This window comes from Scedosporium apiospermum (genome assembly GCF_000732125.1).
Source record: "Scedosporium apiospermum strain IHEM 14462 chromosome Unknown SEQ_SAPIO_0086, whole genome shotgun sequence".
In the NCBI taxonomy this organism is placed as follows: domain Eukaryota; kingdom Fungi; phylum Ascomycota; class Sordariomycetes; order Microascales; family Microascaceae; genus Scedosporium; species Scedosporium apiospermum.
The window spans coordinates 296891-313383 of NW_015971787.1; the positions used below are offsets into that span (position 1 = coordinate 296891).

At 51.8% G+C, this 16493-nt stretch overlaps 3 protein-coding genes and 3 pseudogenes across 3 annotated transcripts; 2 read left to right on the top strand and 4 right to left on the bottom strand.

Annotated features, from left to right (window-relative positions):
- Positions 1-123: 123 nt before the first annotated feature.
- On the top strand, positions 124-3267 carry SAPIO_CDS2318 (uncharacterized protein; the record flags this gene model as incomplete). The annotated part of the gene is made up of 6 exons (XM_016785371.1): positions 124-163; positions 370-503; positions 574-778; positions 842-913; positions 996-1167; positions 1284-3267. 6 exons carry the CDS (start codon positions 124-126, stop codon positions 3265-3267), a joined length of 2607 nt encoding a protein of 868 aa, XP_016644747.1.
- Positions 3268-4077: 810 nt separating this feature from the next.
- Positions 4078-5252, top strand: SAPIO_CDS2319 (uncharacterized protein; the record flags this gene model as incomplete). The annotated part of the gene is made up of 2 exons (XM_016785372.1): positions 4078-5095; positions 5161-5252. The coding sequence occupies 2 exons, from the start codon at positions 4078-4080 to the stop codon at positions 5250-5252; spliced, it is 1110 nt and encodes a 369-aa protein (XP_016644748.1).
- Positions 5253-5887: 635 nt separating this feature from the next.
- Positions 5888-6934, bottom strand: SAPIO_CDS2320 (annotated as a pseudogene; the record flags this gene model as incomplete).
- A 1769-nt stretch (positions 6935-8703) lies between these two features.
- SAPIO_CDS2321 (uncharacterized protein) lies at positions 8704-9488 on the bottom strand (the record flags this gene model as incomplete). Its single annotated transcript, XM_016785373.1, has 2 exons — positions 8704-8960; positions 9140-9488. The coding sequence occupies 2 exons, from the start codon at positions 9486-9488 to the stop codon at positions 8704-8706; spliced, it is 606 nt and encodes a 201-aa protein (XP_016644749.1).
- A 1856-nt stretch (positions 9489-11344) lies between these two features.
- Positions 11345-12964, bottom strand: SAPIO_CDS2322 (annotated as a pseudogene; the record flags this gene model as incomplete).
- Positions 12965-13875: 911 nt separating this feature from the next.
- SAPIO_CDS2323 lies at positions 13876-16054 on the bottom strand (annotated as a pseudogene; the record flags this gene model as incomplete).
- Between the last annotated feature and the right edge of the window lie 439 nt (positions 16055-16493).

A 16493-nucleotide genomic window follows, 5' to 3' on the forward strand; every position in this document is an offset into this window, starting at 1 on the left:
TGGGGGAAACCTTTTCCTAGCAAATAGCTCTTCTCAGTAGTATCTAAGAAAATATATTATTCCTTTGCCATCTGGGTTATATTGCCAAGGGCTCGGGGAGCCTTCGGCAGCTAACCAATAACAATGCCTCTTACCCGAGCTTTCGGCGAAGAACCAATGACATGTAAGATTCCTTGAATTTCTTTAATAAACGCCTGGAAAAATGTTTCCCTGCGGACGGCTCACCGTAGTGTATAAGAGAATATGCTCTCTTTGCTTCTGGTTTGCGTAGCGCTGCCCCCTAATGTTTGCCACTCATCTTCCCGCGTACCAATCGTCATTACATGTCTCAAATTTCAACTCAACACGCTGGCTCAACGGACATGGCAGATGGGACCGATAACACACTGCACACCCTCTTGGGCAAGTTGACCCTTGAGGAGAAGGTGTCGCTCCTTTCAGCTGTCGATTGGTGGCGAACTCCCACGATACAGAGGGGGGGAGTGTTTGTGCCGCATATCAAGGTCTGTATTTCTTCCCTCCCCTGTCGAACACGTCTATTGTGCTTCTGCTGATAGCATCTCTCGTCCGTAGACTACAGATGGCCCTAATGGAGCGAGGGGCGGAAGTTACGTCAGCGGCATAAAAGCTGCATGCTTCCCCTGCGGAACAAGCCTGGGCGCTTCTTTCGACCGGGAGCAACTCTACCGTACCGGTAAGGAGATCGCTCTCGAGGCAAAGTCCAAGTCAGCCAATGTCCTCTTGGCACCCACTCTGAACGTCATTCGGGATCCTAGAGGTGAGTAAACCTGTGACTGATTCATGAGCGGCGGCAGATAATTTTACTGACTGCTTCTCTGAGGGGGTCGGAATTACGAAACGTACTCGGAAGACCCCTTGGTACTCGGAGTACTGGCTGCAGCATTTATCAATGGTAAGCCGGTTATAGACAATCAGGCAAACGCTTTCTCTGATGGCAAAGTAACGAACGGAAAAATGCTAATCCTGTTTCAAAGGCTGCCAGTCCGAGGGCATCGCTGCTACTCCTAAACACTATGTGGCCAACGACACCGAGAACAAACGTACAGTGCTCACCGTCGAGATTGACGAGCAGAGCTTGCGAGAGATTTATATGCTTCCATTCCAACTAGGGATGAAGCTGTCGGATCCATGGTGCCTCATGACAAGGTTCGACAGAACCTAGCCCCCTCCCATTTTGCCCCCCGCCCGAAACCTGAAGAGCCGGAGTGGGGGATTCTCTGTCGAGCCTGGAACCCCAGTGCTAACTACAAATATCCGAGCAGCTACAATCGTATAAATGGGACATACGTCTCCGACAGCGATAGGCTCGTCAACGGCGTCCTCCGAAAGGAGTGGGGTTTCAAAGGCCTGGTCATATCGGACTGGATGGGCGTCTACTCCACGACCGAAAGCATCAACGCCGGTGTCGACGTCGAGATGCCCGGGCCGACTGACTGGCGAGCGGACAAGCTCGTCCAGGCCGTCAAGGACGGGCTCGTCTCTGCGTCCACCATCGACGAGTCTGCACTGCGAGTGTTGCAGCTCGCTTCACGCCTCGGCAGGTTCGAGAACCCAGAGGAACCTCCGGAGCAGGAAGCAGAGAACGAGGAGCGGGACGCCTTCATACGAGGGGCCGGCGCCCAGGGCATGGTTCTCCTCAAGAACGAGGGCGACGTGTTGCCGCTGTCTAAGGGTACTTCGGTCGCCGTTATCGGGCACCATGCGACGCATGCAAGCCTCGGCGGCGGTGGAAGTGCTCGAGTCGACGCTATCCGCTCCGTGAGCCCCGCCGAGGGCTTCAGGGAGGCCGGCTTCACGACCACGGTGGCGCCCGGCATCCCAGTGTACGGTGCGCTGCCGCACGCTGACGCCACTCTTCTCTTCGACTCGGCCACAAAGACGCAGTGCGCCCAGCCGGTCCAGATTGAGTGGTTCAACGGGAGTCGTATCGGAGAGGGCCTTGTACACAAGGAGCGAAAGCCGCTCCCTGAGTACATGATCAAGGAGAAGTGGCCCGAGTATCTCTCCCGGGAGTACTGCTCAAGGATTACGTACGACGTCCGCCCCACGGTGAGCGGCGAGCACGTCCTGTCCATCATTTCCACGGGACCCGCCGTCTGCTACGTCGACAACTGCGAGATCTACCGCCAACAGCAAGCGACGGACCTGAGACCAGAGTCGTTCTACTTCTTCAAATCCAAGATTGAGCGGCGTGTACGGTACCGCATGGAGGCGGGCAGACAGTACACACTCGTGCTCGAGTCGTGGAACACCGACCCGGAGATCCTGAACGCCCCTCCTCTGTGCGGAAAGATGTTCCAGGGGTCGGCCCTACGCTTCCAGGAGTTCGTCGATGCTCAACAGCGAATCGAGGAGGCTGTCAACGCCGCCAAGGGCGCCGATGTTGCGGTCGTATGCGTCGGGACGACGAGCGAGATCGAGTCGGAGGGGTTCGACCGCGAGTCGATCGCGCTCACACCGGGACAGGCCGACCAAGTGCTCGCGGTTGCGGCCGCCAACCCGCGCACAGTGCTTGTCAACTTTAGCGGAGCGCCGGTCGATCTCAGCGCGCTCGTTGACAAAGTCCCGGCTATCGTGCAGGCGTGGTTCCCGGGGCAGGAGTGCGGGCACTCCCTCGTGTTGGCGCTCGGAGGCGACGTCGGCCCCGCCGGAAGGCTTCCCTTTTCCTGGCCCAGACGGGAGGAGGATAGCTCCTCATGGGGCAACTTCCCCTGCGACAATGAGAATGTCATCCGTTACGAGGAGGGGCTGAGTGTTGGGTATCGGTATTACGACCGTCCTGGGAGCCCTGCGCCCCTTTTCCCCTTCGGCTTTGGTCTGTCGTACACCACATTCGAGCTTTCGGGTCTGCACAGCACCAAGGACACATTCCGTTGGGTTCACGACCGCGCCGCCGTGGCCGTCGATGTGCACAACGTCGGGCAGCGGCTGGGCTCAGCCGTTGTCCAATTCTACGTCGAGATGCCTGAGGAAGAGGATGGAGTCGGAAGCGGCAAAGCTCTGGGACGAGGGAGACCACTCAAAGAACTGAAGGATTTCCAAAAATCTCATAACATCTTACCAGGGGAAAGCAGGCGGATCACGGCCAGCTTGGACAAGTACGCCTTCAGCATCTACAACGCCCACGAGGCGCGCTGGCAAGTGAGACCCGGCATGTACAAGGTACACGCCGGTTTTTCTTCTGAGGACTTGAGGGGATTTACGAATGTGACTGTTCCGACGACGATGTTCTGGGATGGTGTCTAGTTCAATGAGGTCGAAGGAAGGTAGATTAGTAGAACACCACAAACCCAGATGTCATCAGTAGGGCTTCAGCCATTGAGACGGTGCTACAGGGGTCATCAGTGCAATATTGCTAGGATCAATAGAATAGAAAAAGGATCTTCCAGACACCAGGGAAAGCAGTAAGAGGAGGTTTTTCTTTCTTTCTTTTCTTCTTTCAAACAAGTTATCGAAGTATCATCAGCTTAATCAAGTCTATTGCCCGTGTCATCTTATGTGTGTATTGTGTTGTCCTTGTGACATTGCCCTCCTTCATTATTATAAGTGCTATCCCCTCTATGAAGAAATATTTGAACTACGGAATCTTTACCGGATATTTGGTCGCGACAACTCAGAATGCGGACACTCTGACCGTTTCTCCCGCAGTATGTCCTCCATCGTACTTATTATCCACCCTATTGAGAGTACCCTGTGCTAACTAGAGAGTAGTTTAATAGTTTTGGAGAAGGATTCTCGGCCTTGGAAGTGTGGACTGTAATGTAAGAAAGATTATCAACAAGAGCGAATTAGGCATGGCTGTAGCGCTCTATATCGACGGAGAGGTCGCAAAACGGAGGGTTTCTTGCTGGATTGCACTGTTTCGTGAGCGGTCTCTATTGTGAACCGAAAGAAGACTTTCACGATCTGCCAAGAACAATGGACGGGAAGTTTGTTTAGAGCAATTTCGTTTAATTAAATGAAGAATGTGCGGGGTTCACTCAGCCGCAGCTCTCCATCCCAGGTCAGCTTCTTCACATAATTCTTAGGCCCCAGCGAGTCTGCATGTTGGCAGCTATGGCGGTCATCACAGTTTTATCTCTTCCGCCGGAGATTCTCTCGCAGATCTTCTCGAATCTGAATCCCTTCGACCTCGCATCCGTCGCCAAAACATTCAACCGCCAATTCTACCACGCGGCTCTCCAGGTACTAAAGCCCTCCATCCCATGGATGCAGAATGCCCAGCGCATGTGTTCGCTGTTTTCCACCTCCCGGGAGGGGCTCCTAATGCCGTCATTTCCGGGCCACATCGGCACCTTCAGCCCTGACTGGACCCATCGGAATGTCGACATTCCTACGGGCGATTGCGAACGCTTCGGATTGAACCCCGCAAAAAGCCCGTACGTTAGATGCTCACCGCCCGACTTGCGGAGCTGGATGAAGCTAGACGGAACCTTTGATTGGCTGGAGCCCCTCGATGAGAAAACGGCAAAGCAAATGGGACCTCACACGGGCCCCGTGGGTGCTCGCCCCGTAGCCCCGGATTGGAAGGTTGACGATTTCATCAAGCAGACCGAGAGGCTTGGCTTGACGCTGCCCCAGGGCTTCGACACGTTCCTGAGGAGCGAGCACTTGCATTACCGCATCCCGAGCAGCTCGGCTTGGTACTTTTATCTGGACGGGATTATTGAATGCCCCTCTTGCATTGACGGCGGTGCCGGCGGGTATCTCGTTCGTTTTTACTTCGATCAGCAATACTGCGCATTCTCGCATCTCTACATGAACAAGAGCGGCAACCATTGCATCCTATACACGGATATAGACCTGTACAGCTTCAACCCTGCCGCGTGGGGTGACGAGGACAGCGAGCAAAGCAACAGAGTCAGTCTTGAAGAGATGATCCGCCGGGACTATGGAGAGGACCACGACGTCAGGGATGAAATCCCAATCGTGGGCGTGACTTTTGAGGAGTATTTGGCTTCCGTTTACTTTGAGGAGCTTCTCAATTTTCGGGCACCGCCTTCTAAGGCATTGAGAGAATATGTCGCACACGTTTACAGACCGGCGGCCGAGGTCAAACCTATGCGAGAATACAGTAAGACACATTTACCATTTTCGGCCTTCAAATTGTCCTAGACGCTCACCTCAATGCTTCTACAGACACTGCAATCAAATCGTTTTTCGACGAATGGCAACGCCGTCGCAAGAACGATATCGCCGGCGTACTTGGAGATGAATCAATTGGCGAATGAGGAAGACTTGCGAACACAAGTGTGATGCTCTGAAGGTGATGGTCCGAAGGTCCGCTCACGGCATGGATGCGTTATCTCGAAGAGAGTGGCCCCTAACAGAAAGTTTTGCGAAACAAGATATAAAAAAAAAAAAAAAAAAAAAAAAAAAAAAAAAAACTGCGACTTGTTTTCCTCCCCATCAGAAAACCGCGTTTGGGGCTCGCGGTATTCAACAATTGCATAACCTGCCCGGTTAGCTCAATCGGTAGAGCGTGAGACTCTTAATCTCAAGGCTGCGGGTTCGACCCCCGCATTGGGCTCAAATCCCAATGCGTCTTCCAAGAAGGCACATCGATTTCTTTTTTGTGGAAGCTTTTTTATACGGCTTATTTTACTACTTTTTTTTTTTTTTTTTTTTTTTTTTTTTTTTTTTAAAACCATCCATGGACACAAGCGGATAATACCAAGTGGTAACTCATATCTTCTGAACACTCGTTCTATTTAGGCCACTTCATAAAACTCAGTTCCATCCTACCTATCTTGCACTTTGAGTCTTCCGCGAAAAGCATTCGCTCTAGTCGTCCTTTCGTTTCCACTCTCGCGACTCTGAGGCACCCCCTTTTCTTGCAACCGTTTCTCCAGCATCCTCCAGGTTCTCAACTGCCCACGTGGCGGATGACAGACTCTCTGCTGAACCAACGAGCCAGTCGCTCCACAGTTCGCACAATGGCTAACTGGGCAACAGCTTGCCTGTACTCCGCCCTGTTATCCCCGGACACCGCACGCGTATCTCTCTCCTGCGCCTCTCCCAGCATTTGCACGAAGGCCGAGACCTCTCCAAGGGACTGAAAATTGCGACCCGTCAGGGTCTCAGCATCTCGTAAACATGAAACCTTGATACTCTTGACAACTCGGATCAAGATCTCTCTCGTCGCTTCAACGGTCTCAGTCAGAAGAGCACCATTTTCAGAAACTGCCTCGGGTGTTTCAGTAATCCAGGCACGCGTATTCTGTATTTTCACGTGTTCATCTTCGCCTTCTTCAAAGTGCGACTGCCCAAGGGCCTCCAGCGGAGTCTGGGACGTTTTAGTGACGGCATCCAGCACCATATGCCAGAGATCCCAAGGGATATCCAATGGTATAACATCGCAGACTGTACATAATGCGAAGGCTGCGCTGATGATGAAAATGGCGCTTCTATAAGGTGACTCGAAGCCGTTGTGGCTAGGCCCAGCATGCACCTCAAGCGTTGTTAAGTCCATAGATTTCAGGTATTCGACGAAGCGTATATCGGGACTGTCGCCATGGTAAGGCTCGATAAGCATCGCGCCATTCTGCGCCTGGTCGATGAACCCGAGCGCCCACGACTCGGTTCCTTGGTGGTAAATCGGGAGCAGAATCCTCTCCGAGCCTCGGTTCAATGATTCCGCATGCTCCACCTGACCTTCGTCGGTCACGGTGCACATGACATAGCTCACATCTTTCGAGACTGCGTGGACGAGGAATCCCATAGCAGCTTCCACAATCTCCGCTCTGATGGGGTAATTGCAGGCGAACGGACGTAATTCATCCAGACGGGAGACATCCCACTCTTTACTCACCATGGGGAAGGTGTTGCTGGCAATGGGAACAGATGACATGGCATCGACTAAAGGGCTGTTCCAGCCTTCGGAAGTTGGCTCGTTCTCAGACACATTCCACATGATCATGGACGACACAAAACTGAGATTGACAGTGTATGAAAGTTGAGTATAAGTTTCTTAGTTAAAGGGTAGACTAAGTGCAGGCTCGAGAATGACTCAGGGCCCAGGAGAAATGAGCGAAGCACGTTGGATGGGAGGAGAAGGGCTAATATACGGAGCTCGGAAAGTAAACCGAAACGAGTTCCATAAAATGTAGATGTGCTTTATTGGATACCAATCTTTCTTGGGACTGTCGTATCGTATCCGATGGGAGGGGAGTGGACTGAAACAATCTCAGAGGAACGAAACAAAGGCAGACATATCTCAACTGACACAAAGCAAAGGATGCGGCGAGCATGAAAAGAATCAAGTTGCTACAGGCAGGAATGAAGAACTGGGGCAGATGTTTCCAATCTTTCCTAAATGGCCAAAGGACTCTTTATACGGGCGAATCGTAACGCCAAAGAAATCAGTGGCAACTATACAGTCAATAGCTGGAGCTATGCGGCGAACCCAGGTTCAAAAAAAGCAAGAATGGGATTTTCGAGATCCTCGAGGTAGTTAGGAATAAAGTCATTGTCCATTCACCTCGGCACAAAGAAGTCGAGTCTTTGGTGTCCTCGCTCCCCAACTCCATGGATGGGCCTCGGAGCGTTCCATTTGTCCATCATCCACGGTGAGTTGGAATTTGCGCCACGGAAGTCAAGGTAAATCTGCTATCGAAGGGCAAATCAAAGTTCCACTTGCGGTAGCGAAGGCCCTAGGCCTCTGGCATCAGCCTCCTTGTGGGCCTCCACATAAATTTTCGAAGGATACACATTTCACTATCAGAGTCAAAAATAAAATGAAAAAGAGAAGAAGAAACGTGAGAAATACAGGGAAAAAAGGTGAGAGGGTGAGAGAGAGGTAGCACAATGTTACCTACAAGCTTCTGGAATGTGCATGTTATCAGGCACCGTGCTTGGAGAGACTGACTCGGACATTCCTCTTGAGAGTGTGCCAGTAACCCTCGTAAAAAAAGCGAAATATCTGATAGAAGATTCGACAAGACACATCTACGAAATGGGGCTGGCGTCTATCGCCCAAGCTTGGCGAGATGATGACAACTTCCGATGGTCCCCTTCGTGTTGGCAGGTAATGTTGTGCAAGAGTGTCCGCCGTCATATCTGAGCTTTTGGTTCCGACATGCCTTGCAGCTAGCATACGGTATCAGTGCCCGGAAACAGCCGGCCTCTATGGGTGCCAACGAGTAGGTTCGCGCACGCTCACGCCTTGGGCGCCCGCCTCCCCCGCGTACGTTGCCTTGATGTCCCACGTCTCGTAGACATGGCTTATGGGACAGATTTTTTTTAGCGCGTTGTCGTCTGAGACGTCCGTCTCTCGTGACTCGCGACTTGGACAAGAGCGTGATGCCGTCCAGTGACGAGTACCGTGACAAGTACCGTGACAGTTGCTCGTATAAGCCGTACGGGCCGTCTTTCTCTAAATCGATGACTATGCCACACGCATTTCAACAGCTTCATGGTCAGCTTCATGATCACGCGCTACAGAGCGGCGCGAATTTGGCCTCAGATAAAGTATCTGTAACCACAGCCAGTCAATTATCTGCCACAATTTGAGAGGCACACTCCCTAGCTGGTCAATGACGTAGAAGGTAAGGACCGCAACGACAAGAGGCATTGGTGAAGGACGTATTCTGTCTCTCTCGAGGAATCCCCTCAGCGCATGTTGGAGTTCCTCTATCACAGTGATGATTTGCTTTTTGTTGTTTGAGAGTTGTTCTTGCACATCTATGAGGCCTTGGTCCTGCGATCGGGATTGAGGCAGATCTGCCATTTCGAAAAGACTCTTGGGGCCTCGTTGCGTTTGTCCGTGGGGTAGTTCTTGTACGGGCTGCGGGACCGGCTCTTCAGTCGGCTGCTTGCTTGGTTGTTTAGTTCCTTCTTGGGCTTGCTCTGGGGTTGTCTCTCGAGTTCGCTCTCTAGTTCGCGCTTGTGCCGGCTCTTGGGCGGGACGTTTAAGTAGATCTTGAAGTGATTCGTGAGGTCTGTATTGCATTATGAAATGCAGTTCGTCGAGGCTCGATTTCAACTCATCCTGAGAATCGTTGATCTTCCTAATAGTAACCATTCAGTTCTGATTTTGAGGATTGTGATGCAGATACTCACAGTGAAATATCAAAGTGTAGAATATCAAAGATCGTTGACCTCAGCCGTTTCAGCTCACTCAGATTCTGCTTCAATTGGTCCCTTTTCTTCTCCCACGTGAAGATCCTTGGGACTCTCGATCTTCTGAGGAATCGTAGTAGGATTTCCATACTTCCCAGCTCTAAACTATATAATCGGCCAAGGTTCTCCGCGAATATTTTGCGCCGGAACCTAGCAGTCCTATCGTATAAACTGAGGTAATCAAGGCTCTCGCGGCTGGATTGTATCACCGTTATTGTCATTTCAACTAGCTCATCATCCAGCATTATGGCCACGTGAAAATGCTGATTTAGCCAGACGACGATGGCGGCGGCGAAAGTGAGGATGCTAATAATAGCGGACGTAAAGGAGAGGAGACTTTCTTCCATGGTAACAGACTTCTGCTCTAGGGCAGTAACTTGAATACGAAAGGAGTGAATGAGATACTTTAGGGGTGCTAATTGGTGTCGTAGTTGGCCTTGGAAGGCTTTAAAAGAAGAGTTCTGAGAACTTTGTTCCGTCGCATTGATGCCTGACCCAGATTTTGGTTACAGGACCGAGGGATGAAGTGCTCCTTACAGGTAGCGAAGGGGCCAATCACCCCATCGCTTGGGCCCTACTAGCCAGCATCAGATCCCGTAGTTTAACATGATCTTTTAAGCCCTCTGTCATCTCGTTTCAGTTGTTGTCGAATTCCAGCATATAAGACCACGTCCTTTGGTACCAACCGGACCGAACTTCAGGTGTTTACCTGAAGACATTGAAAATCTCATCCAGCTTCCTTTCCCAAGGCTCGTTTTAGGCAGCCCGCCAGCGGCTTGCATATGTATGCACAAGATGAGGAGTTTGCCCAATAAGCAGGACATGGACGCATTCTAGATCCGACAGCAACCCGAAGGACTTGGTGCCCAACCTATGACCACTACAAGTCAGTCTGCACCTCTGCAGTCTCAGCCCATCAAAGTAGTCTCGACGCACAGGCTGGAGTGTCTTAGTGTCTACACGCGTGTTCTTAAATAGGATAACTTCACATTCTCCCGAGTAGGACGCCTCTATTGATCAATTTTTTGTCGAAGACATTCAACGAAACTGGTCGTAAGCGACGCTGGGACCTGGCAAGGCTGTCAAGGCAAGGAATTAAATGGCTGTGATTGCTGGAAGACGTGTCGCTGACGGAACAAAAGGGAAGGTAAGCATTTTTGATGCCGAAAAGGCACGAGGTATTTGCCGGGCCTGGTAGGCATTCGTGCGACGGAGTGACGCCCGGACTGAGGGCAGCCGTAGAGAGTGCCAAAGTCCGTTGGTAGACGCTCGGAGTGACCCTGATGAGAGTGACGCCCCAGCCCCCGAGAAAACGCAAACGGCTCACGTCGGACAAGAGAGTGCACTCATTATCCCCGGTACCGTAGCCACAGTACGTCGTGATTGCAGAGTTATCATATTCGCCTGCCACATTTCGACACCATGCGAATCATTACACAGTTACAACTTAGTTGCTTTTAACACGCTTCTAGCAGGCAATCGAGTATGTTTAGATATTAAGGGACAGATAATCTATCATGGCAAACAATTCCTCATATTCACGTAGACAGCTTTGATCTACGAGTAAGCCTCCAACCCCGCCTCCCTAGGCTCCCTCCCAATCCCACTCTGTTTGACACTGCCCAAAGGGACTCGCAGATCACAGTCTTAGCTGCTATGAATCCAAACCATCCCTACTTCAATCTCACTCCCAACTTAGTGTGCCCTCTCAAGGTTTGATAGTAAACACTGCCGCTCTAAACCCGTACGTTGCCACTTCGAATGGCTTTCGCAAATAACTACAACAGGCCCAAAGATCTCCTCCCACGAGATAAGCATATCGTCCTTGACCTGGGAAAACACTGTCGGCTCGATGAAGTACCCTTTTACAATCCGCTTTGGACCAATTGACACACCCTCGAGTCGATGGGGTACCGTTCGTACCCAACATTTTTATTACACAAATTTCGCCCGCGGCGAATTGGTTTGTTCGTCTAGAGAACTGGAGCATCACCAGAGACAATGGTATAATAAATTCAAGTCAAAAGTTGATGCGGCATCAAAGATCAGTCTTGTCCATTCAACTGAGATGGCGTCAAAGCTCAATAGGATCTGTCCAACGAATAATGCAGGCGACTATACCACTGCCTATAGACATGAAACAGCGAAAAAGGAAACCACTCTACACTTAGCTCGATGTGTTGTTCATGCACTGAACGCCCCCTTATTCGATGTGGTAGCCCGACCATCCACTCGCTAGACATCGTTCCAACGCCTCCTGATAGGCAGGCAAGCCTCCGAAATAGTTTAGCGGCTCACGAGTCTTGCCGGGAACGTTGGCACCCATGTACCACGACGTCTGGTTGAGCGGCATGAGCGTCTTGTTGCACGCCTCGTTCGTTTGCCGCGCCCAGTCAATCTCGGCATCAATCTTGGTGTTGATCCGGGAGAATCCCCGCTCACGGAGGTGGGTCAGCGTCTTAATGATCCAGTTGCCCTGGATCTCGGTGATGACGGGCCCGTTGGCTGATGCCGTGGGACTCTGAGGCCCGTAAAGGTAGAACATGTTGAGGAAGCCTGACGTAGACATACCCAAGAAGGTGCGGGAGCCGGCACTCCACTCTTGATTAAGCCTGCGGCCCTTCATCCCTCTAATGTCGAGCCGACTAAAGCCACCCGTCACAGCATCGAATCCGGTGGCGAGGATCAAATAGTCCAGTTCGTGGATGGTGCCGTCCGCCATCCGCACACCCTCCGGAATAACCTCGTCGATGGGGTTTTTCTTGAGGTTTGCAATCTTGACATTGTCCTGGTTGAAGACCTCGTAGAACCTCTGCTCCAAGGACGGCCGCTTCGTGCTAAACGGGTACGGCGGGTTTTCGGGAGCGAGATTCTCGATCAACTCCGAGTCTTCCTTACGTATCCTCTCTCGCACTTTGTCGCGCCAAAATCTGTAGAACACGCGGTTGGCCTCGACGTCGGTCATGAAATCGGAGTAGTTAGCTTGTGAAGGGGCGAACCCGCCATGTGCCCATAAATGCTCGAAAAAGGCCCTCTGCTGCTCTGGCGTATCGTCCGCCGCGCGCTTGACTGTGACGGGATATGTGAAACCGCCCTTGGACTTCGTCATCCCCTGAAAGAGCTCGGGGTAGTTATCTTTGTTGCGGGATCCGCTCTCCCAGGATCGTTGGCGCATCGGCAAGGTGTAGTTCGGGGATCGTTGGAAGACGACGAGGCTTCCCACGTTAGGGCCGAGCTCTTGAATCAACTGAACACCTGTCGCGCCGGTGCCTATGATTCCAACCCGTTTTCCAGCGAGGTCTAAAGGCTCATCGGGCCACCTCGCAGTATGGAAAGACTTTCCGTTAAAGGTTTCTAGTCCCTTAAGGTCGGGGATGTACATCTTGGACGCAAACCCCATGGCCGGAAGTAGGAACGGGGCGGTGGCGACATGACCCTGATCAGTACGTATCGTCCACATATTCTCTACCTGGTCGAAACTTGCCTCAGTCACCTTGGCGCCAAAGGTGATGTCCTTTTTAAGGTCCCACTTGGAATCGACAAACTCGAAGTAGCGCAGGATTTCGGCCTGGCCGGGGTAGTCCTCGGACCATTCCCATTCCTGCCAGAGCTCCGGATCAGAGTACTCGTAGTAGGGCACATTGGTGTCAACTCGAGCGCCGGGGTAGCGGTTGTGCCACCATACGCCGCCAAGGCCTTGGCCTTCTTCGTAGATGACGGCGCGGAAGCCTTGCTGTCGAAGTTTGCGGAGCAGGTAGCAGCCCCCAAACCCTGCTCCGATGATGATAACGTCAAGAGGTCTCGTGTCCACGTAGGAAGACATGTTGGTCAGAATGAAACGACAAATCGAATGCTTGGAAGTAAGAACCCGGACTCTACTGGTTATTCACACTCTCGGGTGGTATAAGCAAGGAATACCCTTGCGCCCCTTTTATAACGTCAAACAACCTCCGGTATCATCATATAATCGCCTCGGTTCCGCTCCCCCGTGTGGAGTTACCCCTCCGCATCTATACCATACTAACAATCAATTGGCATGCAAGCGGAAGATGGGCTGTCTGTTGTGATCGCGATGACGGCGATGCCGTGTGCAGTCTTAGCATCGGATGGTAAGTCCGTAGTACCACTTGGCTAGGCCACCGACCCCACGCTACGGGGTTAAATTCCGTAGCGAGAAACCGGGGAAACCGCACAGAACCCAACGCCCCTCCAGCATCCTATCAGGGGCAAAAAAGTGCGGGGTACATGACAATATTGCGAGGGTGTGGGTTGCAATCAAGATATGCATCGCTTGCTCACACCGTTCCTGCAACACTGTATACATTAACGGTTTTCGCCTCGCGACTCCAGATCGGGAAGCCTAGAGATAGATGTTGGGCGTTCAAAGGCCTCGCTGTGTGCCCTGGCCTCAGACACAGTAAATAGGTGTTTGGTTATTCTTTTATTGGGAGTGGTACTCATCTAGTCCAATGACTGACTGCGATTGTTTCTCCGGGAGTCGTCATTCGCAGGAATCGACCACACGGTCTCATCCATTTGTCTGTATCACAGCTGAGCTGGGCAATCTAGGAATGTGAATATTCACTAAGTAAGAGATAGTTATACATGGAGCTCTTAAAACATGCCTCTTTAATCCGGGACATGTCGAAACCAGGCAAGGTTGGGCGGGTGTTCCTTTGGGATGTCCTATAATAAGACAATGCTTGGGGCCACGACATCGACAGCCGGCTGCAGCTACGTTAATCCCACAACATTCAGCGAGTCTGCTAAGCATATTAACTGCTCCGCGCTGAGCTCGAAATCAGCCGCAAAGTCCTCCATCCAAGAATCCGATGTCGTATGTGACGGATACGCAAAGACGTCGGCAGCGGCTTCTTCGTCCATCGTCTTCTCCACCGTAGGAGTATCCAAACACTCCCTCATGACAAGCGCAACGGCGGGTTCCATGTCGTATTTCGAGGGGAGCTGGTCCAGTAGGCTGTCGAGCTGCTTCAGTTCCTCGCAGTACATCTTGGCGATGGCGCTTCCCCGAGAGCTCATTTCTTCTAGGACCGCGTACCCGCACTTGGTCCACATGGTGTGTTCTGGTACTAGCGAGGGTTCAATGGTCGATGCCATTAAGATAGCCATAGATGAGGACACTGTTGCATCGAGGTCGAAGGGCAAGAATGTTTCTTCAGTTCAAGTTCACATGTTAGAAAAGAACTGACCTTGTCTTCGGCGCTGCAGTATGGAGTGTGAACTCACCCAAGGACCCTTGGCTCAGTAACGTAGTAAGTATTCGTAAACTCTGACGTGCGGATTCAGTGCATATTTGAAGAAGGCCTCTAATACTCTCCGACTGCAGCCATTGCATCGGGGGTGTCCAAGACTGGCGGACCCTACATTGAAAGAAGATGTACAAGAGGGGCCTCGTGGTGAGGACGATGCTCTGTATCATCACAAATACCGTTAGCGCTAGAGCCTATCGTCCTGCTGTACGAGTGCAGAGACAAACCCCACCTGATGATGCTGAAGATGCAAGGACGCAGCTGTCCGGGACACCCCAAGGGCTGTCTCACTCGCGTGAATTTCAAAGTGCTTGTTGACCTGGGCCGCGACTGTCGCAATACTTCTCAAAACAGACCTAGTTGCGTCCAAGTAGCGGCCGTCAAGCTGCCCATCGACGCCATACACAGCTGAGAAGAGATTGCTGTCAGCGATACCTATGTGGCTAATTTGGAAAATTGGCTCATGGGCTCACTCTGGTTTATTTTCCATAATACCTGACACAATTTGACTTGTATGCGTAAGGCATTTGTTCTTTGTTGATCCGCCGGAAAAATATATAAAGGGGTAGATATGCAATCTTCCGTGACAGTCATTGGAACGCCGACGAGGGATGACATCCGGCGCTCAAGGACATACACAGTCCACCAGAGTCTGTGTGATTTGCTCACAAACTCGTCGCTTAAGCCTGGACTTATCATCTCGGTATGCATCCCCCACTCAAGGGCTACGCTTACAGCCCGGGCGATCTAAAGGGCCGAAGAAAAAACGGGTTAGCATCTGAAGCTGTCGTACGTGGCATTATTAAAGGGTTTGCTGCGGTGCTCACGGTGTTATGGGCGGCCGGCCGGCAGTGAATGCATTGCAAATATAGCGCGATGCAGCAAAGGACTTGTATTTTCTCGTGCGGATCGCCTTTGTAGAAGCTCAAGTCCGGCAGGAGCTTCATCGCGCAGACAAAAAACTCGGCACCTGGAGGCCTCGGCGACTTGCTGACCTGCACAACGAAAGCCTTGCCGAATGCTAGGATGAGCAGGTAATGTACATACCATAGCGGGGAGATGTCGGGGTGGTTTCCTGAGGTTTCGTGGAATAACGCGAACTGAGCCATGAAACGCTGCTCGTCAAACAAGTAAAACATCGTACCGCAGTGAAATTTGACGGTGTTGATAAGGTGAATGGCGAAGTCTTGGGAAGGTAGATTGAGAAGACTCTGGGTATTCTGTGCCGGCGCCGGCGATCGCTGCCCATCCCAGCCCAGGTCGTAGACTTCTCCGTCAAAGACGAGGCCTTCGGTCGGAAGCGGCTCTCCGGTGACAACCTCGTAGGCTGGTCAGAGTTCGTCGACCAAATGACCAGTTGGACGATGTTCCCATAAAAACTGTATCAAAAAAAAAAGTCAGAATAACAATAGGACAACGCGAGGGAGTAGGTCGGGGAAGCAAACGTTTTGTTCCGCGAGGGCCCGAGATCCAATCAGTGAGGTGAAAGGCTAGTGGGTTGGTGAGTGGTGCATCGCCTGTCGTTCGTACCTCGGCGGGTTGATGAGGGGATAGGACGCTGCGGTAGTCAGCGCTCAGCTACAAACCTGTCACGGGTGTCTCATAACTTACGAGGTAATATTCTCACTCGTTGGGTCTGTCATGGTCGTTGTTGGTTGTTTGCTCAATCATCGCAAGTGAGAGGGAGAGAGCAGGTGATATGCTACTTACAAGCTTCTGGAATACTCGTGCTATCAGGCACCACATTTGGAGAGACTGACTCAGACGCTCCTCTTTCAAAGTTTGCTAATCTCTCCTGTAAAGCAGTAAGATATCTAAGGGAAAATTAGACGAGATGTCTAGGAAATTGGCCCGGCCTGTGTCGTCTAACCTTTGCGGGATGACAACTGTCTGACCTTCGTCTTCGTATTGACAGGTGATGTTGCGCTTACGACACTGCTGGCAGGGTTCTCCGCCATCACATTTGATCTTTTGGTCCCGGCATCTCTTGCAGCTAGCATTGGGAGGACCGCGCCCGATGTCAGTGCTCGAGAACAGTCCGTCTCTACGTCGGGGGAGGAGGGAGGAAGCTCGCGCGCTTAC